At 37.1% G+C, this 26,842-nt stretch overlaps 1 protein-coding gene across 4 annotated transcripts in view; it reads right to left on the bottom strand.

Moving 5' to 3' along the window:
• TRAPPC8 (trafficking protein particle complex subunit 8) overlaps positions 1 to 26,842 on the bottom strand; it is a 51,291-nt gene that overhangs the window by 20,382 nt on the left and 4,067 nt on the right. For 2 of the 4 annotated variants that reach the window (XM_050319677.1, XM_050319683.1), the window contains exons 2-20: positions 24,909 to 25,103; positions 22,274 to 22,357; positions 19,396 to 19,485; positions 17,884 to 18,058; positions 17,348 to 17,501; positions 16,161 to 16,242; positions 14,469 to 14,716; positions 12,813 to 12,928; positions 12,044 to 12,194; positions 10,762 to 10,862; positions 9,624 to 9,729; positions 8,001 to 8,132; positions 5,830 to 6,054; positions 4,710 to 4,818; positions 3,804 to 3,998; positions 3,472 to 3,602; positions 2,325 to 2,399; positions 1,524 to 1,650; positions 335 to 492 (exon numbers count right to left, since the gene is read on the bottom strand). In XM_050319677.1, coding sequence (XP_050175634.1) covers positions 335 to 492; positions 1,524 to 1,650; positions 2,325 to 2,399; positions 3,472 to 3,602; positions 3,804 to 3,998; positions 4,710 to 4,818; positions 5,830 to 6,054; positions 8,001 to 8,132; positions 9,624 to 9,729; positions 10,762 to 10,862; positions 12,044 to 12,194; positions 12,813 to 12,928; positions 14,469 to 14,716; positions 16,161 to 16,242; positions 17,348 to 17,501; positions 17,884 to 18,058; positions 19,396 to 19,485; positions 22,274 to 22,357; positions 24,909 to 25,103 — 2,654 coding nt within the window. The remainder of the gene's footprint in view (positions 1 to 334; positions 493 to 1,523; positions 1,651 to 2,324; positions 2,400 to 3,471; positions 3,603 to 3,803; positions 3,999 to 4,709; positions 4,819 to 5,829; positions 6,055 to 8,000; positions 8,133 to 9,623; positions 9,730 to 10,761; positions 10,863 to 12,043; positions 12,195 to 12,812; positions 12,929 to 14,468; positions 14,717 to 16,160; positions 16,243 to 17,347; positions 17,502 to 17,883; positions 18,059 to 19,395; positions 19,486 to 22,273; positions 22,358 to 24,908; positions 25,104 to 26,842) is intronic. The other 2 variants (XM_050319690.1, XM_050319701.1) reach the window with 1 other exon arrangement.

Raw genomic sequence — 26,842 nt, 5'->3', positions numbered from 1 at the left:
TTAATTAACCAACTGCAAAAATATTCTAGATGAGTGGCAAGTGAACAGAAAAAAGCTTCTTTGCCCATTCACCCCCCCTCACCTTGCAATCTGCCTACAAAAGCTGTTGCCAATTAAAATTCTAAACAGAATATAGCAATTTCAGAAGGATATTCATTTTGAGGCTTCAAGTTTCACTTGGGAAAAGCCCACACAAGTTTGTCACTGACAGATCAGAAATTACCTGGAAAGACTTAGGCATTAACAAAGTACAAGACTACACAGTTAGAATTACATTTATAAACTCTGCATTCCGCTGTTTTCTCAAAACTGCCAATAGAAAGTAGCTACATACCTCCAACAAAGGCATTTCCTCTGTGATAATGGGATCTAAACGTCTATCAGGTCCATATTTAATTGACGTTTTTTCCTCTTTTGTGTTATTAAGTCGAGGCCCTTGGATTTCTAAATCTTGCCGTCCTCGTACAGATAACCCGTTGGAAACAAACTTTCCTGAAAAAAAATTTAAAACATTCAATTTTTTATTTTTTTTATAATTCTTAACTTTTTTCCTGAGAAGTGACCCAAAACTCCTCACCCAAGCTCAAAAGTAATTTTGATTTTTCTGTTATTTGCCACATGCAGTGTTCATTGTTTAAGCAGCATCACTGACAACTACTTGAAGTTTACTGACATGCAGCAGACGTGGCTACTGCAAATTCAAACAGCCAGTCGTCCACTGTTGTGGACTAATTCTGCCCTTCAATAGACTACAACTAGGGCAGGGAGCAGCAGACATAGGGCATGAAAGTGACGCACTTAATTCCTTTCCCAATTTCTACCAAGCTGGAAAAGTTACCTAAAGGATTATTTCCTTCAGACAGCCACCTCTCCAAATGTTTTTTTACTCAAAAGGTTTACAGTCTGCAGATAAACAAGCTTCATTATTTCTTTCAGACACTTTCAAACAATTCTTAATCCCCATTTCATCTAACAACTAAGTTTTCCCTACAAGAGACAGTTTCAGATGAATGACTCAATAAAACAGATCAAGTAACATGCAATTAATGAGTAATTTATGTTAATATAAAGGAAAGAGAAGTCAAGATGCTAAAAATAAAATTGTATCAGCCAAACTTAAATTTGGGAATGTATGAAAAGAACTTCAGTGCAAAATTTAGAAAATGTTGAAAATTAACAAAGCAAAAAGATACAGAAGAAAACTGAATGGGCAAGAGTGTCAATGAAAGTTGTTACAGATTCAACATGGCATAGATAGAATATCTAAATTTAGATTTTTTACTGGTTTCAGAATTTCTACATATTTAAAAAGAGAAAGAGTATGGTTCTACCATCTCTCCTCATAGGATTCCCAAGGGTACCAATTCACCCCTTTTCCCATTTCATTTGTTTCCCTTGTTTCTACATCCCTACCTGATGGAAGGCTTTGCATCATGGTAGTCAAACACCAGAATTTAGTTCTACTGTAGAAGCCACATCTCCCCCTTCCAGAGACACACAACTTAAGGTAGTCATACACTTACCTGACTGTAATCCAATAGAAGGATCTATTCCATCTAATGTCACAGCACCTTGAACAGTGCCAAGATTATAAACGACTCCCAGAATATGTAGCTCCCCTGTTTGATGGGGAAAGAGCTTTAGTCTTGCCTGTGGAGATATGTTAAATTTTTGTTGTTGTTGCTACTAGAAAGAAGTTTTATTACATTTAAATGTCCAATTGCTAAACACACTCACAGTTACATTTACCCTATAGGCGTTTCAGATCTAACTGCAACAGTAACTACAGATCACTTACTGGATTCAAAATTTCACATACACAGCATTTATCAAACCAGGTCACAGCTGAGAAATGCTCATTACATTAAGAAAAAATCCTAAAAGTTAACTTTTTATTGTGGTTAACAGAGGCAGTCATAAAATGATTGAAGTGGAATAGAGCTCCAGAGGTCATTTTGTCCAACTTGCTTACTCAAGCAGGGCAACTAGAATCAGCTGTCCAGGACCTCATCCAAATGGCTTTTAACATCTCCAAAGATGGTGACTCTACAGTCTCTCTGGGCAGCCTGTGCCAAGCGCCCATGCACCATCGCAATTAAAAAATAAGTGTTTTCTGACGTTCAGGTGGTGCCTCTTGTGCCCACTGCCTCTGGTCCTGTCACATCCTCCTTCAGATATTTATACACACTGATGAAGTAATGGAACTTCTGAATCAGTCATGACTCCTGAAAATTTAGCTTTAAGCTCATACCATAACAAGTCTGAATTCCACTCTAGAGTTCAACACTGAAAAGACCATTTTTAAAACAGAGTACAGTACTTACCACTTTTGTCTCCTCACTGTTAATTAAAAATTCTGCTATTGCTTCAGTTCCTACCATATCTTCATCACACATTCCCTGAAAAGAAGAAACAGCTTTTTAGACAGTATTACTCCTAAGCAGAAAAAGTGCCACAAATAACACCTCTAACACCCTTCCTAAAGTGTTCAAGGGGAAAAAAAAAAGGCACAGAAATTTCAAACTGCAGACAGTTAGGACAAGCAGGTGCTGCATGCCCAACTTCTCAGGATTTCTGAATTTAAAAAGCTGCTTGAGAGCTCACTAAGTGTTTATTTAGGAGAAAATTAGGATTTAGCACTACAAATTGGAACCATTCCCAGTCAATTTCACTGATATTCACAGAAGCATTTATCATATCATTAAAGTACCAGTTCAGATCAGAACAGAAAGGAAAGGGTATGGTAAGCCTTGAGACTTAAGTTATGTGAAACCATGTTTATAACTCTGGCAAGTACTTACAGCACCTTTAGAGACCACTATGTTCCAAATGCCTTTGGCCAGGAAAACAATACTTAGGAATTTACTGTAATATTCAGTATTAAACCATATTAAAACCATTAAGACATGGATGTGAAAACAGTCCTTCAGGGGTTTTGGCAGCATTAGTTGAAACATGAAGTTAAACAGTAGTAAAATTATCAATCTGAAGTGTTCAAAACATTTATTTTTAATACAATTTCGTTGTTCTTCTAATTGAGATACCAAGATGTTCCAATGTCATATGAGCACAGTTTTTCAGAACACACATTTCACTGTGTACAGTAGTTCAAATAAGAAAAAGGTATTTGATTATCTACCTACTGACACTGTAAGTCATTTTTGCTGGTCAAAGCAATTGTGACTCAAAACAGATGTAGTACACATGCAATGAAATCTTGTAAGTATTTTGTTTTGCATTCAGCTTTACAATACACATTACAGTACATTGGTTAACTTGGTTGCTTGTGTTTTACTTAAAAAAAATTTCAGTAGCTACTTTTTTTTTTGCCCTTTTTTAATTTACACTTAAACCTTAATGTTTAATGCTTATGCTTAAGTGTTTTCATACTACAGAATTTTGAATACTTAGTATGTACTCCATAACTGTAGATATTTGGTTTGGGTTGAAAGAGAATGAAGCTTTCCTTACTTGCTCTTTTGTTTCTCCATCATGCTTTGCATTGAAGTCTTTAGGTTGAAACTTCCACAGCAATGAGAGGTCAGTCAAAAGAAGTGGAACTTTGAGAGGGTTTCGGAAGGACACTTCTACAGTTATCGGTTCTGTTAAAAAAGTGCAAGAAAATAATGACAAGAGGCTTTCCCCATCACAATCTGAAGGTTCACTTATCTCAAAGCACTCATGTGCAAACAACCTGCACAAGAACATTGGTTCAAATCTACAGTAAGACAGGAAATACTATACAAATTTACCTAACTCACTTTATGTCTTTGTTATTGAAGTATAAAAAATCTTGACTTTACCTTCTATCACAGCAAGCGGAAATTTGGAGTTATCTGAGTAGCGATTTAAGCAGAACTGTGTTGGCTGAAAGTTTGAAGGTATTGTTCCTTTATTTATCACAGACACAACCTGCTCCTCAAGTTCCTTCCACTGCTGTGATGATTCTGAGTCATACTCCTGATCCAGACTTACGTGCGTAGCTGCCTGCTTTTCACCTGGTAGGAATAAGGCAGTTTTGGAAGACAAGAAAAGCTGCATCACAGGGCTCCTCTGGCAGTTTGGTAAGTATTTTTAAAATATTCTAAGTTCTAGGTCACTACCATTTTCATGTTATGATTGATTTAAGCTACTGAATTGCAAGACAACTTGAAATACACACATGGAAGACAACACTGAGAATAATTCAAGTATAGCTGTATTTGGAAACTGTGGACTTCCCAGATTATAGCATGCTACATGGTATACTCAGGTTACAGATTATTTTACTTTAGGATGAACTACAGCCCCACAGCACAGCCATGGTATATGTAATAATTTCTTTACATTCAGGAACCACAGTGTTTCAAACATTTAATCCAAGAGGAAGTTAACTGTAAAGCTAATTTCCAGCACTGCCACTAGCACCTAACATTTGCTAAAGCATTAATAATCCCTTTCATGAAGTTCATTACAGACTTGCACTGAAGCTTTCTAGGTATAAAAAACAGTGGCAGTCAGCACAGCCGCATGCACAGATTTAGTACTTACATGGAAAGTCTGGAAACATCTAGTAAGTATAAGTTTTTCTTTTGAAATATTTTTTAAGAAGTTACCCTATCACGTTAGTTTTACATAATGACAGATTTTTTTTAAATGACACCAAGTGTTGCATATGTTTTGATTCCCTAAATAAGGGACTTCAATCTGTTCAGATAAGATTTTCTAACCTTCTGCTGGTCTTCGATCGTGCCCAAAGAAAACACGGGTTGCTGAGCTGTTAATATATGGTAAAGGAAGCTGTGGCAAGGGACCATCGGGCGATAGCTGGGTTGCATTCTGGAGCAAAGAAGAAAAAAACAGCGTCATGACATTATGCAAATACTTGGATGTCCATGCTGGTACATTAGCAATGGTTGAATGATAAGGAAGACAAGTTAAAAGCACTCAATGTTTGAACAGGGAGCACTTTAAAAATGGTATCATTTCAATTAACTATTTTGACAGATCTGAAGGAGAATTTTTTTTCTTCAATGAGAATTTCCAGTTTGTGAAATCTTTATGGAAAAAGGAGAATAATTATTTTAATCCATCACACATTTAATTGCTGTTGGGGGAATTTGATAAACTGCACTCACTATCCCACACTACTAAACAAGATTCTCACCACAGCTGAGCTAGAGACTCAAACACCACTCTTGTGTAAGGTCTACCATAACGCAGCAAACACCATGGAAGCGCTGTTTATAAGCTTTAAAATACAGTAAGTATCTACAGGGCTGCAAGTTGCATGGTGATAACAGCAGTGAACACCCCATAATCTATAGGGTATATTGCAATCCAGAATCACTCATGAACTTACAGCCAACTCGATGAGTCACTCCATCTATAAATACACGTATTAAAGAATAAAATTCACTGCAACATGGAGGGTGACAGAGTTACCTAGTCTTTATTACATATTTACTATCAAAAGCCTCAAAAGTTATAGATTGATCAAAACAGATTCGTTTCCTCTAAAAAGCTACTGAACTATCATAAACTGGAATTCAGCTAAATTCACCTAAACAGAAGACTTCATTTTATTGTAATAAAAATACATACATTACAACATAGACTGTGGTAATAATAACAGACGCCAACACCAACCAGTGAAAGTACGCTTGCTACACGAGATGCAGCGTACATGAGTTTTTTGAGGTCTGAAGTAAAAAATGAACACATCAACTAAATAAAAACCAACCCTAGGGCAAAGCAGGTGAGACAGAAAATCATTTAATAACTTAGTAGAAAAACAGTGTTCATAAAAGTACTGATTATTCAAGGAACAAAGACAATGAAGTCATTTACCTTATAAACATAAAGATATTCTCTTAAAAAAGCTCCTTGCTGAGCCGGAGGTTGTTTACTGTCATTGATCAAAATATGCCTGAAGGCAGAGACAGCATTGTCCAGCTGGCGAAGCGTAAAGGACTGACGGCCAATAGTGAAGTTGATATGGTCTTCTGCAAGAGACCAGCCTTTACCCTTGTAAACCTGCATGGCTTGACAGTAGCAACGTAAGGCGTGTTTTTTCTGTAAGAAAAAAAAAAAATTAATTTCTCAAATAATCCCATTATCCACTGATTGTAATTATAACATTATGAAGATTGAACAGTAAGTCAGAAAAGTTACTGTAGTTTTTACCCCCTGCCCTGCTAAGTGTAATGTTTGCAGAACTAGGCCTTGTAGCACCTGATCAATGCTAATCTAAGCACAGAAGTGTTCCTTCCTACAGTACAGAGCCTAGCCTCCAGATTAAGTTCATTTCTTAAAAGACTAGGCTAACAGGCAACAAGTTAAAAAAGCAAGTAAGAGAAGATTCCTTTTAAAAACAGTGCTGTGTTGCTCTAGTACTCACTGCTAAAGCTGACAGAGCTCTACTATCAAGCCTCAGGACATAAGCTAGATTTAACACTTTTCATTCCACTCTGTAACTGAATTTTTAGTGTGACACTTTAAGTTAACTGTGGCTCAGCAGACATATCTGGGACAAAATCCATGCCAAGTAAACCAACAAAACACAGCCCATACAAGAACATACAAGAAAAGTTACTCATCACATGAGCCATTGGGAGATAGATGTTCCACTCCCAATCAGCTCCATACACAGTTTGTTTCCTGTACATACATCAGGACCTGAGCACTCAATCCCACATCTAGGTATTGAACAGCTGCACAGACATTCACTGTATAGCTAAGTCTCAGCTTCTGAAAAATGGGAACAGTATTCCCTTATTTACAGCAGTAATGGGAAAAAAAATCTCATGTATGTTCATATTGGTATGGCAATGACAGCAGAGTTCAAACAGTACATCCTTAACATCAGCACATACTAATGACACTTAGTACGCAGTTAAACACCCTGGCTGACTTCTCTTCAGCAGTATTTTGTATTTTGGAGCCTCTAAGGATATGAAAAAGAAGAAAAAAAAAACCTACATTTTCTGTAACACTGAGAAAGCATTTCTTGGAAACCAGAGTTCTTACAAGCATTTACACACAAACAACAAGAGAGTTGTTACATGAAGTCAAAACTTACAAAATGCACACACTTTTCCAGGCAAAAAACTCTGATCAACAGCTGTCAGTATTGTACTGTCATAACAAGACAGGGAAAATACTACATGAAGAAAATCAAGAAAGGGAAGAATTGCTACTATTCTTCACATCACAGAAGCCAAGTATACAACAATACTTTCTTTGGTCCTTACCAGGACAATGAAACCAAGATTGGGTAGGGTGGGAGGAAAAAGACCCAAGGCCACAGGGCTTTGTTTCAAACAGAACTTTGATGCCTGTGTTCTCCTGTATTTTTCTGCAATAACAACCTCAGCAGGAATCAAGCACAAGCTATCTTTAGAGAGTGTATCCCACAACTGAGGCAGAAACAAAGTACACATGTTCTGTCCAACAAACTGAGTTTATTTACCGCAGTTAGAGCTGCCTGCAAAGGAAAGCGAATGGAAGGAAAAACAATCTGATATGTACTGGTTTAATTACTGCTAAAGCCTAGGCAGTCATAGAGAGACAATTTAGTTTGTCTTGTATATGCTCACATATCTGCCTCTCCAATAAAACGCACGTATGTTTAAGGCACCAGGAAAAACAGGTATCTAAATTTTGCTATTATTCTAATAAATAGAGTTTAACAAATACTTAGCTCCTGCAATTCACTCTTCTCTCAAGAGTAAAAATACTTTTTTGCTCAAATAAAAAGTCTTGTATTTTACTGTGTACAAAATGAGACCCAGAAATGGCACATCACTTAAGTTTCAAGTCCATGATCTTCAGCATTACTTCAAATACAGAAGTAAAAGGCTAGGCTGATCAATGCAGAAATCATTTTCAGACAATCAAAGAGCTAAATACTGCTGTCACAAAAGAAGTCAAGCATCTTTTTCCAGACTAATGACATATTCAACATGTTTTTCAAGTATCAAATACTGGGTATATTGTCCATGTGGAAAGATAATACTTACCTGGCCTGCTTTACTAAACCTGTGGCCAGCCAGTATCATATGAAATGCAAACTTTCTAACCATTGGACTTTTCATGTTTATAAAACAATGGGCTGCCTGCTCCAACAGGAGTGCACTGCGAAGATCTGAATCCTATTTAAAAGGAAAACGAAGAATTAGACCTCAGAGTTGAATACAAGCAAAAATAACAGCGGTCTTGTTTTAATGCCAAGGGGGACAGTAAATGCAATAGTACTGTGAGGTTGAAGATTCTTTCGTATAAAAACATGCATACATGAGCATAAAAAAAAATAAGACTAGAAGCATTTTTCACTGATATATGTCTAATGTTCAACACCATCATGTTCCTATTTTTTTCTAGTGGAGAGATTTATATACAAGCCTGTTTCAGTATGAGTGACAAAAGAACTATTTTCTGCTTTTTCAGTTACAGTTTCTAACACCTACCATTACCTCTGAAGCACTCTGCTATTTTTTCCTCTCCCTGCAGATATTAAGGCTAGAAATAAGAAGTATGACCTCTAACAGGATGAAGGAAAAAGAAAGGGAGCAATGGAATTTGGTGAAATTGTATCACAAGAACCCAGACAACTTCTTAATAGAGTACAATTTCTTATTATTACCCCATTCTCTTCTCCTGTCAAGACACAGCTATATTATTTTAACTCCTCAGAACAGATTACTCGATTTTACCACAGCTGAACTCCATGTTATCAGTGATGCCCAAGTATGTGTCTGGACTACAAAGATACTCTGGGACACCTATATAGTATCCTGTGAAGATATTCCTTGCAACTACCAAAAGCCACCACAGGCATACTACGTGTACTTTTAAGTTGTAAAATGACTGTGCAGAGCCAATAGTATTAAAATTCTTTGCTTAAATATTCTGCTCTTATAAATGTTGGTAGCAAACTTAAGTTCAAAGGACAAGAATGAAGCTACAGAACATTTATTCCATGCTTAATCTATCCCAGAAAAGTCTCAGAGGCATCACATTTGGCACAGCTAGCCACAAAGTCAAAACTAACTGCCAGTTATACTTTCCTCTCTACAAAGGAAATGCTGTACTAATACTGGTATTACACTTTGTTTTGCTCTTTTTCAAGTAAGACATTTTCTAGGTTAGAAGCTGATTCCATGCTTAATTTCCACCAATTAATATCACAGTTTCCACTTATGCAATAAGATTCCAACGGTTCAAAACAGCTGAGCTATGCCTTACCTAAACTAAAAAGAATTTTTGATTATATACAAAAGAGTATCCAGCATGGCTCTGGCAAGTCATGCTAATAGTTTTAACACAAGAGTTCTTAAACTGGAAGTACACTATCCAAGAGCTAAGCAGATGCCAAAGAAAATTAGTTATAAAGCCAAAGATAACACATTTAGCATGGTTAAAAAAGTCAAACAAGTTATTTGACTAGAAAGAAAAAGAATAACTGTACTAGTTCCTTCACTTACAGTGTAAACAGTTTTCTTCACTTCATGCTCTATACCTGCTCATTTGCTACCTTTGTCTAGAAAATATTGTAGGACAAGAATCAGAACGTAACCTAGAAGTGCTTAGGTAAGAAAACAAATAGGGAGAGGGCAAGAGTGGAGAAAGCTACCAGGTTTTACCTCGCTGGTTAAACGAATCAGAAGAGCAGCTGCCTCTGAGTATTTGCTTTGACTTTTTAAGATTTCAGCACTAAGCAGTACACAGCGTTCAGCCAGACCCATGTTCCTAAAGTAAAAACATACATGTATTAATATCTCTCTGCCTCTGTCATAGGCAAACCAGACTTAGTTTGGGGGAAGATTAAATTAATTTATTGTCAGTAACAGAATAGGATATGATAAATAAAAAGAGAACTAAAACACTCTTCTCCTGACAACTCCTTCTTTCCCAGGCTCAATTTCACTCCCAGCTCTTCCACCTCCTCCTCCCCAAGGCAGGGCAGAGCGATGGTGGAAAGAAGTTATGGTCACTTCATAACATTTCTCCCCTGCTGCTTCTTCCTGCACATCTTCTTCCCCTGCTACAGTGCAGGGTCCCTCCCACAGACACAGTTCAAGAATTGTTCCAGCATGAATCCTTTCCACAATGTACAGTCCTTCAGGAACTGACTGTTCCACTGTGGTTTCCCAGCAGTTCCTGCCAGGAGTGGCATAGGCTCTACACAGACCACAGCCACCTTCAGGGTACATACACCTGCTCTGGCACTGGGACTTTCATAGGCTGCAGGTGGAAAATCCACTTCATCATGGTCTTCACCCCAGACTGCAGGGAAGCACCACCTTCCTCTCAAGACCCCTTGATGTCTGCATGGCTGTTTCTCTCATTTTCTCTCTCCTTTCTCACAGCTGCTGCACAGCTATTTTTACCCTTTCCTAACTATATTATCTCAGAGGCAACACCAGCATTGCCAACAGGCTCAGCTTTGGGCAGCAGCAGGTCTCTTTTGGAGCTGAGGGAAAAGTGACTCTGACACAGGGGCAGCTTCAGTTGTTTTTTCCACAGAAACCTTCCCTGCAGCCACACCACTAACAAAATCTACCATTTGAATTCAATACACAGGTTTAATAAACCCCTCTGTCGAGAACAGCACAGATCTGATTTCATGCCATCCTACATTACCTAACGTACCATACACTTTAAAAAGTTACCATCATTCTGCGATGTCATCTGGCACTATGACTGTATAGGGGAAGAAAGTTAAGCCCCCAGGTCTTTCAACTTTCATGGGATCACGGACTACAAAAGTAACCAACATACTTGCAGATATCTCGATAGGTCTGAATTGCTGTTTCCATATAGTGGGCAGGATATGGTCTAGGAGCCCCAGGCTGAAGAAAAGCTGATACTGCTGCCATTTCCTGCAAGAGAAATTCAGTACTGTCGCTGCAGTTTTTTCAACAAATTGTAAACCTCAAAAGAACACGTTCCAACAGCTACTAGCTCAAGATCATCTAATCAGCCACTGGCACACAGAAGTGTATTCAACACACTGTACCTGATAAAAAGTTTAATACAATAGTCTCTTTATGGCTCTGCTTGTAATTAGCCAGAGAGCAGCAAGAGTTACACAGAAACGCCTGCAGTTGACAGTACCCCCAAAATTATGCAGAAGCATTGAGTCAGTACTGCTTTACAAATGCAAAAGATAATTTCCTATTGCAGGAACAATCTTTCTGATACAGTAGCACTGCCATATATTTTAGGATGAGTAGTGTTTTCCAACTTTTGCTTAAATGAAATTACATTATCAGCTTCCAATGGAGCTCTAGTAAACATGCACTCTGAAATTTTACTTCTTTCCTCATGGGGTGAAGATACGACAGCAAAGGTCTTCTGCAGAAAGCAAAGACTAAGACTAGGAGGTTGCAAAAAATTCATTAGGAAGTTAAAAAAACTTTTCAGATTATCCAAATGCAGAGCAACTGTCTGTACTGTAAAAACATACACTCATGTAAAAATATTACATCAAGATGGGACATAACTCTATGAAGTAGAGTTTCAAATCTTATCAAGTTAACCAAGTTATTCTTATTGAATAAATTGAATAGATAAAATTATTTTCAATCTCAGGAGGAAATAATGAATGAATATATGTCTACAGTGAAATTCAGTAGTGACATACTCGAACAACACCCCTCAAGTTTTAAGTCCCCCTAAAAACAGGTAACATACCATATTCATAGTGACACAGTCTTTGACTTTATGGCAAGTAACTACTTGGTCGAAGTTAAAAGAGATACTATAAGACTATTTTACACCTGGCTTTGAGTTATCAGTTTAAAGATTCGTTTTTCTGGAGGTTGCATTCACATTTTAAGAATTAACTTCAATTTTTATTCACAACTTTATTCCCTTCACGTAACAGCTGAAAATAAGATTTTAAAACAGTTTAGAATTTGCTAAAGATACGCAGCAAATTTGAGGAGACTCTTATAATTTTGGAAGGAGAGGGGAGACATTGCACTTTGTTACCTTCAGACAAATATTAGAAACTATCAGAAAAGGTTCACTGAATGTTTATGTTATGTGAAATACCAACCAGTGCTCCAGCTGCATAAAGCATTGCCTGATCATTTAAGAAGTCTTTCTTTGCTGTATGGTAACAGCTATATGCAAGTTCATAGTGTTGCACTAAAAAGCACAAGTCTGCCATTTTCCGGATCTGAAGCTCTGGTGCTTCTGGTGGATACCTATAAATACAAATATTTAAATTCAAAGTCATCATTTCAATCAAGAGAGCAAGACACGTTCTATAAAGCCATCCTTTCTCATCTTAGTATATATTCACAAAGTAGGAATAAAAACTGCATTGCTTCAGTCTTTTCCCCAAAAACAGCTAAGAAAAGTGAAGCTGCTTCCTTTCTGCCACATGCACTTTGGCTTCACACCCTACTTTCCAATTAACAAGATCCACTGTTTCAGTAACATGCGAAGCAAACACTCCTCTCATCCAAGAAATAAGAAATACTGAATAAAGTATGCAACTATCACTGAAAATGCTCCCAAAGATTAACTAATTGAACTAAGCAGAGCTGTATAAGAAGGAAAAAACTTGCTCACCTGGTTGCAAGCTGTTATTTCTCCCCATTTCTCTCAAAAGAAACAAATCCACTAAAGAACTATGCTTTATGGCAAATAAATGCACAAGGTATGGTAGTTTTGATTTCTCCAAATAAAGTCTTTCCTCATATTGCTGATTTGGTTCACTTTGCAGTACATCAAATAAACACAGGTTTTCCCTTCTCCCCTCCCCGAAAAAAAGGTACATTTCCAGTTTAGATCTAAAAATAAGGACTCAGATTACTCACAGCAAACCAGAAGTGTTCTTCAGTTCGTTTATACTTTTCTCTGGAACCTTGCTGCCGCTAAACCATTTCTTAGTAGCAGAAAACAGCGATCGACTCAAGCCTTTCCTGGATATTAACTGCAAAAAGGCACTGAATCAGAGAACTATGTTGCAAGAAGCAATTAAGTGAGTTAAGCTAATATACAAAAACAAGCTTCCTAAATTGTTTCCAATAAAACAATAAAATCACAAAGAGCACACTCCTTTACAATTAATCACTGACACCAAGATAGAAGTCGAAATTCATATATTTATTTTTTTCAGACAGTTGAGGTTCACTATACTTGCTGTAAACCACAGGCATCATCTTAAGAACTGAAACATTCAAGGTATCTATTTGAAATCTAACAGAATATCTAGTTTTGAGAGTTAATCCAACCTAAAATCTAGACTAAGTGCATATTACAAGACAGAATCTTCTCCCCATCACCATCCACATGAAGCATTACCACATTGTGTACATCAATTTCAAGTGTCAAGGGCACAAGTCATACCTGCAAGCAAGGTTACACAACTTTTTTTCTTTTAGGTAATTTCCACTAACAAGGAAACTTCCACAGGGAATCACCATTCCCAAGATCTAAGGTAAACTATATATCTTTTGAAATATAATATTAAAAATTGTAACAACGCACTCTTCTTACCATGACTAGGAACCTATCACTGCATTCCTAAGGATAAGGCTGTTTGTTACACTTTATGTTTGCACTTTTTTTAAATGCTTCTTCATAAAACTTTTTAAGTGTAAACATGGTCAGCATACAGAAACTCCCAAAAGTCAATTCAAGGAGTGAATGTTCCTTACTGGACATGATACTTAGTATCAAAATCCATCATACTTAAAACTATAACTTGAATAGACAATTCAATCAAAATACAGAGCTCAGATAACAGACTGGTATTTCGGTCCAAGTCTTAAGGCTAAATACAGTAATTTGATTATACTAAAGTAAGTCAATCCATCTCTGCAGCTTTTTAAGAGTATATGAAGGTGAAACACTTGGAAAACAAAGGACTTCACTGTGATCAAAATAATGCATGTGCTTGATTAAACAGGGGCAAGACATTAACTATCGCACTTCCAAAAAGTCCTAGTTTGAGGGAAGTATATTCAGCTGCAAAAAATGCTGAATCAACACAGCTGCATGATTCAGGGTGTCCATGCATTTCTCCTCTGTCAATAGCAAATGAAGTATGCAGCTTTCTTTGCAGATGATTATTCATAAAATACATTTCTTAAATTTAGTTGCATATTCTGATGCTAAAACACAAAAAGTCTGTTTTGTTCCCTGTGCGAGAATCCTTCAAAAGTATAGAATATAAAGATTTTAGGGGCAAGGACAGATTGCCCTGGTAACAGTTCAGACAGACTTTCACCAAGAAGCCACCTTGCACTGAAGCTGTAGATACAAACTAGTTTTGTGTTTTTTTAAAAAGGACAAATTGAGCAAAAAATAACTTCAGCTACTTCTCTTAAATTTTATTAGTTTTCAGACAGACCACTGAATCATTAGATGCCAAAGGAAGTAATGCTGTCAAAACAGATTTTTGGATACCTGGAGTTATCCCCAACCATTTTTTCTTATTACAGCACCAAGTGATTTAAGGCTAAACTGACCTGATCATTTAGCTGCCGAATTGTCTTCTCTATGTGTGGCAAAAGTCCCCGGAATGTGAATTCCTGTATGAACTGCCTAATTCGGTCATGATCTGTGAGTGTTAAACAAGCACCATGAGGTGTTCCAGAATTTGACTTCTTTGAGTCCTGCAACGATGCAGCAGCCTTCATGGAATCCACGCTATCCAAACTGCCACTGGGATGATCCAGTTGAAGGGGGTGAGTCTTAAAGTTATTTGACAGGCCATCTATTGAGAGATTGAAACCAAAGCCCCCATAAGTACGAAGTTACTTAAAACATTTTGAGTTTTAAAGGTCATATTTATTAACCTCCTTCAAAGCTTTCCTTGCTCAGAACTCTGTTAAGGAAAGCTATTCACCAATTATTCTGCACTATAGATCAATGTTGAGCAGATGGCAGCAGAGTGTTACCCGAGTGTTGCATCACTCCTCAAATTCTTTAGAAAGTTCAGGGAACCTCAAAAACTAAAACAGGACTAAATAGGTGTGGTTTTGGCTCTCAGCTGCAGTGCAAAAAATCCTCAAGTACACTGACTAATATCAACAGCATTAAAGGAAAACTACAAAAAACATTAAAATCAAAGATACAAGAAAAATTGGGAATGCAGCAATTACTACAACAGTGCCAGTGGTTCCACTCACTTTCTTCTGCCCACCTTTCATAGTTAAAAAAAAAAAAAAAATCTCATTTTCCAAGCCTTTCCAAGCATGACATAAAACAATCTCCTCCAAAGTCCTCTCAGTTCAGCTATCCCAACCAAACTGAGACACCACTTCACTCTAAGACTTAAACTGTTGTTACATTCATTATTTCTCTTCTCTATAAGCAAATCAGCTTGCCCTATCTGGCACTGTGCAAAGCTGAGCTGTGAATGCAAATCCTTAATGGATTTTACTCATGAAACGTAAAGCTGGGTATGTAAAGTTTAGTCAGCAGCTCACAGACAACATCTGGGCTGCAAGGCCCCAGAAAGATAATTTTATAGGCAACTGCAGGTTCTCCTACATACACAGGTCTCAGCATGCCTCTCAAGTCAGGTATGAAGGATCTGGGAGGCAGGCCAGACAATGCAGGGTACCTCACTTCTTTCCTATCTCATGATGCTTCTCATCTGAATCCTACACAGCTACCTCAAAAATTTCTTTTAAAAAGGTCATTCATTAAATTTCCACTCAATTTCATCTACTATCCTCTCCCATCCACAAGCTGAGTTGCAAGGCAAGTGGTTCCAAACAACTTAAAAACTAGTCACTACTCTGACATAGTGACAGGAGCCACTACTCTGACATTTACAGACTTAATACGAAAAACAAAGACAAAAAACCCTCCAGAAGCTCAGCTTCCAAGTTATATCAGAGCGCACAGACCAAAACTTATTGTTATGAAAACCGACCATTTAATCATATCTTACTTTTTACTAGCTGCCAGAGTTTGCAGACAATATACTTAATCTTACAAAATATGAACACAATATATCATCAGCCACCTCATTAAGGATACATCTACCCAGTAGTTCAGTATCACCGCATTTTATTTGGTGGACACTTAAAGCATTCAGAAAACTATTCCTTTGAATTCCCTAACAAATCACCTGAGTGATTACCATCTAAGACATGAGACAGCTGTGTAAATTCTGTAACATCAGTGTTTTGATAAAGTTACAAAAATACCTTTAATCTCACTGTCTAAGCCATCTGCTATCAAGTGATCAGTATTCTTGCTTGAAACAGCAGTATAATCTTCATAGCAATCCTGCCAAAAAAGGGGAAAAAAGTCAGAATTTTAAGACTACTAGACCACATACAAAAGTCAGTAAACAGTACTTGTCAGCTTCAGTAACAGTTAACTGAATTATTAAAAAACATGTGTGTTCATATATATTAACTTCTCTAAGTAGTTTCTGAGGCTTTAAGAAACTATCCCAAAGATGAAAGTTACATTCACCAAATTAAGCAAATACCTCCTCACTTGCTTCATTAGCTTCCCTGTCAACCAAAGCAAGCAACTCCAGCTCTTACACAGCAATGCCTACAGCAGCAAAAATATATTCCCTAAAGCAGTTCCTGAACACGTTCTCATATGTTAATATAAAATAAAAAAATCCATGTTAAAAATCTATGTTGCACAGTTAACAGGGGACAGAAAAATTATCTAATCAGTTTATGGTGGAACATAACTTACTGGTCCTCTTAGCTTATAGAATATGAAATGCTTTGACTTTTCAGTGCCACCTAGATTTGAGGAAGAACTATGCTTCCACAAGCCAACCTTTTAATCAGATGCAGTTATAACTGCAGGTTAATCAAAAGCAAACTTGAGAAGGAATATTTTTGGTCCTAAAGCCAAAAATAGAGGCATGTGTGGCAAACTTGCAATCTCAGTAAATCTTAGCAAATGATAGACCAGACTGGACCGAAAGAAGTTATGAGAAAAAACCACACATAGTCCCATAAAGCAACACACCCACACTATTTAGTGAAGTACAGAAGACCCAGAAAATAAAAACCAAAGAGTGAAGAAGATGTAAGTAAGTAGAAAGTAGAGTTACTATGAATAGGACACTTCTGAGGTTACTTCCTCTTGTCAGTGCATAAAGCACAAGTCTTATTTCAGGGCTCTTGTCAGTCTATTCCCAACAGTCTAGCATTTCAGTGCTCCTTACTGTCAACTGTCTTACTGACAGCAGCATAGAGTACAGTTCTTAGAGAGGACTCATCTTATGCCCTCACAAAAAGTCATAACTATGTCAGAAGTCCATTCTGCAGAAACACATACATAAGACCAAGGTAAAACTTTACCACAACTAAAATGGGCATTCATATGCACTTAATAAACTGTTTTTAGAATACTATAATACCTGGTTCTGGATAGTGTTTTTCTGAAGGTACTGACTCCAAGGATCTGGTATCTGTTCATCTGTTCCTCTATTGGACACCCGAGAATTTATTTTCAGCAAGTAGCAACCCTGAGTTCCATACCTCTGCTTCATCTCTTCATAAATGGAGTCAGCTCTGAAAAAGTAAAACGTTTACTCTGTGTTGATATCGAAATAACTTGATTTACACAACAAGCTATTCTAGACTATTATCCATAACAATTAAAAGGAAAATTCTCCCATTTTTAAAGCACTCCTTTATGCAAAAGTAAAACTGACAATATTTTGAGAATTAGTTCAGCAGGCTAGCAAAACAAGCATCTACCTCAAAAGCTGATTCCTTTCATGTAATGAAAACGAAAGAAGTAGACCTAAAAATAATACTTAAGGAAATCTGCCTTGATAACAGCATACTGGTAAAGAGATCCTGCTATATGTCTGATCTCAACAGAATTTATCAACACAAAAATTTCAGTCAAAGCACTCATCTGTAAGTTCACTGAAGGCAGAAGACCCACCTTTGTTCTTCTCCTGTGCTTACATCATGCAGTAACACGTAGTATTTTAGCGTGTTTGGTATAAACCACTTGGGATACGAGTATTCACTACTATGCTGAATCCGATGTTGCTCTTGAGACAGCTTCAGAAACTGCTCCACAGGCTCTGGTTCACTAGAGGAAACTACGAGCATACCTAAATTCATCATTAAGGACATACCAAGGGAACACAGGGACAACCACTGATCATATAATAAAACAGGAATGATGTAAAATAAAATACATGAGTACAATGTTTAAACCTGTAAAACACACTATCTCAGAAGCATGTGCAACTAGAATTAGGCCTCAGTCTCAGTAAAAAACACCATTTAAACAATCAGTTAACTAACAGCTGTAACAGAAGATGCAACAGGAATGTGCTCCAATTCTGACACTGAATCCAAGTTAAGGCCAATACATAACAGCTTGTCTGTAAGATTTTAGATACAGACTAAATGTTCGCATAGGAAACATGCAACTGAAATTCATCCCCAGTATACTTTAGCTTTCAACTTCCATAGAGAGATGAGTCTTTAAGTTACCACCTGAGCAACAGCGACAACCACTATTCATAAACACAGCAACATATTCTGAGTAAAAAGTAGAAGTGTTCAGATTTTTACCTCATGCATCCATACAATCATTAATAAGGAACATTGTGCTCTGCTACATCTATTCACCAAATCAAAAGACATTAATTCAGAGAAGCCAGAAAGCAAAGTTGTATTTTAAATGCCACTGGAATTCAAAAGTCAAAGGCCAGAATCAATATTTTTGAAGTTAATTCTATTCAAATAGTTCTAATGGCCATGTCTTTCCACTATACTAAAATGATAATGTTCAGTAAACAGTTAGGAACAGAGTAGGTATTACGAAGCCTGCAGCATTACAATTATTGTAAAGCTGATCAAGGGTTACTTCATGAAACAGTCAGTATTTTAATTTTCCCTGTAGAACAGCAAATCAGGCCTAAGTTTTGGTTAAAAAAAAATTAAAGAATTCAGGCATCTTTCTATACTTCTTTTCCAAAATAGCTCAAAAGTTCACCAATTTTCCAAAACATCCTCTCCATCTGCTTTAAAAAAAAAAAAAGCTATAAAAAGCAGCAGGTGCATCCCAAATACACAAACCTCTGTTGCAGATAAGTCAACAGATTCCTAAACGGTGACAGCATAAAATGTTTTAGAGTGATAAAGTTTAGTTTACAGGTTACTGGCTTTGAGTTCACTTTGACACAAAAAAGAGTGTGGAGAAAGGGGGAGAAAAAGACCCCAAACAATGCAAACAGCACAAAAAAATCCTCCAGCCAAATAATAACTGCAAAGAAAACCCTGACACCCTTATGAAACTAGCCTGTGTAGTCAGACATATTGAAAACAGATATTGGGTTCAAAACATAATTGCAAAAGAGTTACTGCAAAACTTCAGCATCTCCTACATTACTCTTCATAACAGCCTCCACTGGAGCAGTCTGTAACACTCAAAGGATACATGCAACATAGTGGTTTAAGAATTCGTGATCTGATGCAGGCATGGACTGGAGAAAGCACTCTCTGTAAGACTCAAACCAAGGAGTAGTAGCTGCAATACACAACAAAATAGGACAAATTAGACTATTCAGTGAAACTTCTGTTTACTCACTTATGAAAAGGAAATATGAAAGACTACACCTAAAAGTGAAGCTTGCAAACTCTGATAAGGTTTGCATGGCAGGGGAAAAAAGGGAGAACAGTCCAAGGAGAAAGCATCTAAAATACACACAAGTATGAGAAACAGTAACACTTTAAATCAAATCCTGTGAAACTGAATAGCATCATAAGCACTGAATTCCTCAACACTGTAAGTTCACCTGTATTCAGTTACACTACCTACTCTTTACCACTGCTTTAAACACACACACACTTAGGAAAGAAAGAAAACAGAAAATTGCTCTATCAGTCACTGAATTTGCTGGGCTAGGGATGCAAGAATTGACCAAATTTTTGAGTATAAAGAGGAGCTAAAGATTACCAAAATTCCATCCTGCCTGTTTGTCTGAAGTCTTTTTTTAAGTGTTGCAACTTGGGTTGACAGCAGGCCCCTCGCTATGCTTTGCTAAAATAAACAGCTCAGCTGTCAGATGGCAAAGCAAAGATCCAAGAAGATAAAACCTCGGACTTGAGTTGTGCCATTAATGCCTCATAATTTTAACCTCCTATGTTCAAATGCCCTTTTACAATAAGGATTTCATTTTCCTAAGAGTAGCAAATCAAGGGAAACCAAGGATGTCTGGGACATCCAAAACCATGTCCATTTCTTCCCACTCCAACTATCAGTTGAGCAATGAATTATTATTTCTTCTTTAAAGTCTGTTTTAGGCGATCTCAGTTCTCCACCTCCTTCCCTTAGGTGGACCCCAGAGTAAAATTAATTCACTTCCAATAACCCCATTTCACACTGAAGTAACTGGAATCCAGTGTCAGCTAACCTCGAGTGACAGCAACTAGCAAACTAGAAAACAAGTACAGGGGAAAAAAAAAGCATTAATAAGAAATCCTGAAGGTATTTATTTTCTGTATATGGCCCCCAAAAAAACACATTGCTTTATTTGACTCTCACAAGAATTTCTAATGTTTTGTAAACCTCTCACGCACCTCCCACGGGAAAAAACAAAATAAACAAACTACCACCTTGATTTCTTAAACTGACTTTAGGAAGCAGGTTCATTTTCATGTTGGAATTATCTTCTAGTGCACTAAGTTAATGTATTTTGTTTAATCTTACATTGTCAAGCCATCTTAGATCAGCTTCATCCACACAGAAGTCAGACAGTCAGGCTTCATAACTGAACACAGTCTAGCAGTCAGCACATCTCACATAAAAAAGACTAATAGGAGACAAACTTCTAGCTTCTGATTATAGCCTTTCTAGAAGCTGCTCTCTGAGCACTCACCTAGAGCATAAAAAGCTCTTGGCTTTACTTAGTCCTACATGTAAATATGCCAACTATTTAAATTAAGGAAAACACAGCTTGTTATTAAAAACAAACCATGAGAAAGGGATTCACATACATATTTTTCACAAGTACAACAAGGCTTGCACTAACTCAGGTTCACAGCAAACAATGTTAAACAACTTAAGGCAGAAGGAATCTTCAACTGCACTGTAGTTTCAAGTGCTGTTTTCAAATTTTCACTTTTGTTTTGCTGCTGAATCACAGCTTTTCAAAAATTCTGACACAGTTACAAACAGGGAAGTACTACTTTGTTTTGTGGGGTAATTCCCCACCTCCTTTCTCGTTAGGCCTATTAAAAACTTTGGAAGTGGCTTCAAAAGCAACTGAACTCCCTCTACACAACCACAACATACATTAACAGGATTCACTCAAACATTTACAGGACTATAATAATTTAGAGTAGATATATAAAATAATAAACATGCACCATATTCAAAACAAAGGCAGTATTTGAAAAAAAAAATTCATAACACACTACAGCAGTGCATACCAGGGCTGTGTCATTAGGTACGCAGACCTGTGTTTTGCATTTTTCCAGTAATATGTTTCCAGTATGCTACGCAAGCAGAATTGAACTTTCTGCAAACTTGCTAATGTGTTCAGAAGTTGTTAAGAAAAAAAAGTGGTAAGTAATGTTTGTGCATAAGAGCTTAACAATGAGAAGTCCACTTCATGAAGTTTTGTACTCTTTAGGCACTTCGCAGCATCTGAACAAACACTGCTGAAAGGATAGCTATTACTAACCAAAGGCATAAACTTTGTTAAAATCTAATACTGGAAAACATAAAAATCTGGCTCTTACAGACCACAACAGCCTCATTGTGAGCTGAGAGGCCACTAACCCAATGGTTTGGTAGCAGTAAGTCTTATAAACTAGGTGAAAATGTATCAGAAAGCTTTTTTTGTTTTAAGAGTCATACTCCAGAGAGCACGTCAATGTAGCAGAGGCATATGTGCTCTAAGTACAGTCAGCACTTGAGTTCCAATTCAAAAAGTGTTACTTTCCTCTGAGAAGGATGCTCTGTAGAGAAGCAGAAAGTATATACGAAATACAGTACAGTAACAGTATACAGTTCCATAAGATCAAACAACCTAGTACTTTTACAGCATCAGTTATAATTTCCCACCACCACTCTTAACTGACTGCAAGGAAAGACCAAATGATTTTGATTAACAAGAGTAGAAATGTGACTAAAAGAAAATTAAAACAACCATCACCAGCAATTTTTCATTTAGGGGGAAAAATGGAGGAACACACATCTACGCCAAGAAAAGTGCTAAACAGTTATAGCAGATGGTAAGGAGAGGTGGATGGGGCACATGGAAAAGGCGTAAAGGGCAATCTGGCAAATCGGCACCAACCACAAAAAATACCTGAATAAAACGTGGATGTGTTCAGTTCCATCAGTGTCTCTTTCCAATTACTGTACCAAGGAACACTAGCTTTAACTGAGCGATCTGATAGAAAAAACATGATATTATTATACTAAAAAGGGTCAGGTGCAAACACACTATTGGCTTTTACACTCTGGTAGCATGAAGTAGAAAAATCGATACCATGCAGGCCCATCAGGGGCACTGAAGACATTTGATTCCAGCTAACCTTAATCTTGAATATTTCAGGCTCCTCAACATTTGACAGTGTACTTTCATGGAAATCAATATTAATTTCTAGTTCAGCCCCAATTCGAGGCTTGAACAAAAACGGAAATTCTGTAATGTAGCAAAGATTTAAGTTCTATCTTGATATTATTTCTGTTTTTCTAGTTGGAAGATACTCTAAATCTAAGGCATTCACTTCTGAGATTTCTCAGCCTGTAGTACTAGTTAGAAGTAACTGAATACGTTAGCTGCTGAAAGTGGTTGCCCGAACGTTTTCCCTCCTCTCCATCATATTCCTGCATTGCTTCATGCCAGCATAAACATCATGCAGCCCTAAAAAAACACAGCCAGAGAAGTGATCCAGCTGAAAAAAATTTTTTCTTCTCTTACATATTTTAAGTCTTTCGTGGAATCCTTTTTCCTCACTTTCTGCATGCTCAAGTACATGGGAGAAGCAGGGGTGGCTGAACACAAGTAACCTTTCAGCATTCAAACAAGTCTCTCAGTGCAAGATTATGGAACTATGAGACTATTAAACAACAATTCTAACAAAGATGGATTACAAACAGTTAAATCAATACCACAGCAGTTCCAGAACTTTTCTGAAAAAAAAGAGCAGAATCATGATCCCAGTGCCAGAAACACTCATACCTCAGCTTACTAAACATTTGTGTCTTTCTTCAAATCAGACTGCACTCGATCATAATTTTAAATATTAGGGAAATATTTAATATTAATTTATCCAATATTAATATTCCTATCATAGAAAACTAATGCACACACACCACCGCACCACTGCCAAAAAAAAAAAAAAAAAAAAAAAAAAAAAAAAAAAAAAAACTAAAGAACTGATTAGACTATTTCACATTTCATGACAAATAACTATGTTTTGTTTTCAGGAATGACTGCTTCCATTGGTTTCAACAAAATGCTCTAAGGAAGTTGAAAAAAAGGAAGTTTCTTAGTAAATACTTTTAGTTTTCTAAGCAGAAATGGAACCCTACTTGACAAGCAAGGTACTTCCTCATATCCTCCTGCAATGTAATGGGACACAAGTTTCTTCACGAAGAACACTACCAGTGTTTTGTGCTAAACTCCTAAAATGGGATACTACAAGGCTGTTACATGATTTTGTCCTTCTCTATGATCTTAAACAGCTTATACATCTCTCCTCCTGTCAAAGAAGCATATAGTCAGTCTGAATGGAAATGAGAACCTTATCACTGAGACATAAGATGGTCAAATATGACCATCTGACACTCCAGCAACAAACATAAAAATAAACTACAAAGTATAGCTTGATATAGCCGCTATTTTTTGCCCCTTCTTCCAGTACCTCACTTCTAAACTGAAATCGTTAGAAATCTTATGGAAAAGTCTATTCACTGAAACCACTCTGCTTTCTTAGGGTCTTCAAATCTCTAGAACTGAAGCAAACTTTTCATCAAAGAAACTTCACAAAAAAAGTCAATTCATCATTTGACAGATAAACAAGGGCACAGAAACTGAAAAAAGTGTGTCATTTTTTTCCATCCTCAACAGAAGGAAAAAAACTCCACAAAACAATCCACTACAACAACGTCAGTTACAAATCCTCATGAGGTTTTATCAGTCTCTTGCTATAGCAGAGCCAAATTCTTCACTGCAGACTGAACTTTCAATACAATAAGTTATGGATGTTTAAATAGGGCAACGCATACATGCTTTGAACTAAGTCTGTACTCAAAGGCTTTAACGGATTAGGGTCTTAATTGGGAGGAGTTTAATCTTCTCAGCTCCCAAGATCAGGTCTCATTTAATATTATTCACAATATCTCGTCACTTGGAGATCTGGAAAAAAAACATTTTTAGCATATTCTAATCATTTTGACAGTGAAATATGAAGCATTGAGTTTCGTGGGGAAAAAAATAAAATCAAGACAAGAAATTATACACCTTTCCTCAAAATCTTTTTATGACAACTTTATGAACTCCATGCAATAAGTAAAAAAAAAAAGAGAAGAAGCCAGGAGGACTAACTTAAACATAAAGATGTACATTAGTACCAACATTATAAATAAGTGTTGATATTTATTCAGCCAAGTGCAACAAGTCAATATATCAGTTTTGTAACAAGAAAATAACACAACCAAAGCATGACTAATTTCTACATGAAAATAATGATTTAACACAAGTTCAGAAGAATTATACTATTAGGAAACATAAAGCTATTAACTAAGTTCAACCACTCTTTTAGCATCATATAAACCCAAAACTATTTGATAAATCTAAAGTTACAGCAAAAATAATGACTCAAACCTGAGCATCTCTGAGTAATTTTAATGCACGCCATGAAGCTGAAATCAAGGTTAGAAACCTGACACCAAATTCCAGTCCAAGTTACGAAAAATACAATATCATTACATACCACTAATGTTGAGATCATAATCTCCAGCTGTGATCACATTAGCTACTAGTCCTTCAGCAGGCTGACTGACAGACACAACATCATTCAGAAGTTTCCGAATGGCACCGGGTTGAGGTGGGTGAGTAACGATGTTGTTGACAGCTATCTTCAAATTTTTAATTATGTGAAGCTGATTATTAGGATCTCTCATGTGAACTAAAAAGAAAAAGAAAAGGCTTTGTTGAGAAGCACAACACAACAGACAGTTCAAGTAGTTGTCATGAACTAGTCTTTTTACAACCAAGTTTTCCTTTAAAGATTACTTCACTAAACTTCACCAATTTTAGATCACAGTCCATAATACTTGACTATCAAAAATGAAGTGGGAGAAGGCAGTAAAAGCAAATTACTTCACATTCAACATTAGGCTTATCTAGGTAAAGTGATTAAGACATAGCATAGGATTTTAGCTTGTAAGAATATCCACTACAATTAACAAAGTACTCAAAGTGCATACCCTACACTGTTGCATGTCCTTCTGTGTAGAACATACTCAACTTTCACAGAAAGGTTATAGGAACCACATATGGATTTCACACAAACACCTCATGCTTTGAGGAATCATCAGTTTTCAAGAAAACCCCAGTACAAAAAAAATAGCATTTAAGAAGCCTGACAGGGATAGCATATATTCTTTCATCCAAAATGAACATATCCTATGAAGACAGGTTGAGAGAGTTGGGGTTTTTCATCCTGGAGAAGAGGAGGTTCCAGGGAGACCTCATAGCAGCCTTACAATACCTAAAGGTGACCGGCAAGAGAGCTGGAGATGTAAGTGGGCATATAGTGACAAGACAAGGGGGAATGGCTTAAAATCACAAGAGGGTTGGTTTAGATCAGATATTGGGAAGAAATTCTTTACTCTCAGGGTGGTGAGGCACTGGAACAGGTTGCCCAGAGACGCTGTAAAAGCCACATCCCTGAAGTGTTCAAGGCCAGGCTGGGTAGGGCTTTGAGCAACCTGGTCTAGTGTCCCTGCCTGTGGCAGAGGGGTTGGCCCACTGCAGGGGGTTTGGAACTAGATGTTCTTTAAGGTTGCTTTAAACCACTCTATGATTTTTAATACTATAACTTCCTTTTTAGAATCTTTGTGAAACTTGCTCCCTCAAGCCATCTGTTTTTAAAAAGGCATTCATGACATTTTCAACACTCATTACAATTCTGGGCCTGCTCTGATTTTTCATGTAATTTCCCCTATTTCAAACCACAACCACCACCAATCAAGCCAGGTTTGTAAGTGCAGGCAGGACACACTGACTATGACTGCCTAAGCCAACTGGTGATACCACGTGCCCCCCCATCCAGTACAGCCCTCAACTAACTCTTCTGCATTTTATTTTCACAAATCCCTGCAGAGTATATAAAAGGCAGTGCACATAAAGGGAAAATTCTGGTTCTTCTCATCTTTCAGCTGACCACACAATTCAAACTATGGAAGTCTGAAACTGAGACTTCAATCTCCTCCAGCCTGGAGAGCACACCACATCATTTCCACAAGCTTTTTCAGAAATAAAAACTAAGCAGCCCAAGCCAAATCACACTACATGTGTTTACAATCCATCTTAAGTGCTGAAGCAGATTTCTAACACAGTTGAAATCTTAACTGGCATAGTTCTACCCTCCTCAATCACACATTCACTCTCAACCTTTACCCAGCACTGAAGCTCATGGGAAAACACAGTAAAGCAGTTTAGAAAATTGGTCCTACCTAAAACAACCTAAACATTTGTGGGTTTTTTCAGATCTAAGTTTCAGATTGAACTGGTACATCATCAGGCTACATATCAACACAGAAGAGGGCAATTGTGCTGGCTAAATAAATTTAATTTGTCCAGTTCAGCATTTCTAACAGAAAGCTGAAAGAGTTGTTTTGGGTTTGTTTTTTTTTCGTCTTA

Source organism: Myiozetetes cayanensis, unplaced genomic scaffold (genome assembly GCF_022539395.1).
Source record: "Myiozetetes cayanensis isolate MyiCay16 unplaced genomic scaffold, myiCay2020 scf1, whole genome shotgun sequence".
Classification (NCBI taxonomy): domain Eukaryota; kingdom Metazoa; phylum Chordata; class Aves; order Passeriformes; family Tyrannidae; genus Myiozetetes; species Myiozetetes cayanensis.
Note: the sequence above shows the minus strand (reverse complement) of the source record. Positions and strands in the feature narration are given on the sequence as shown.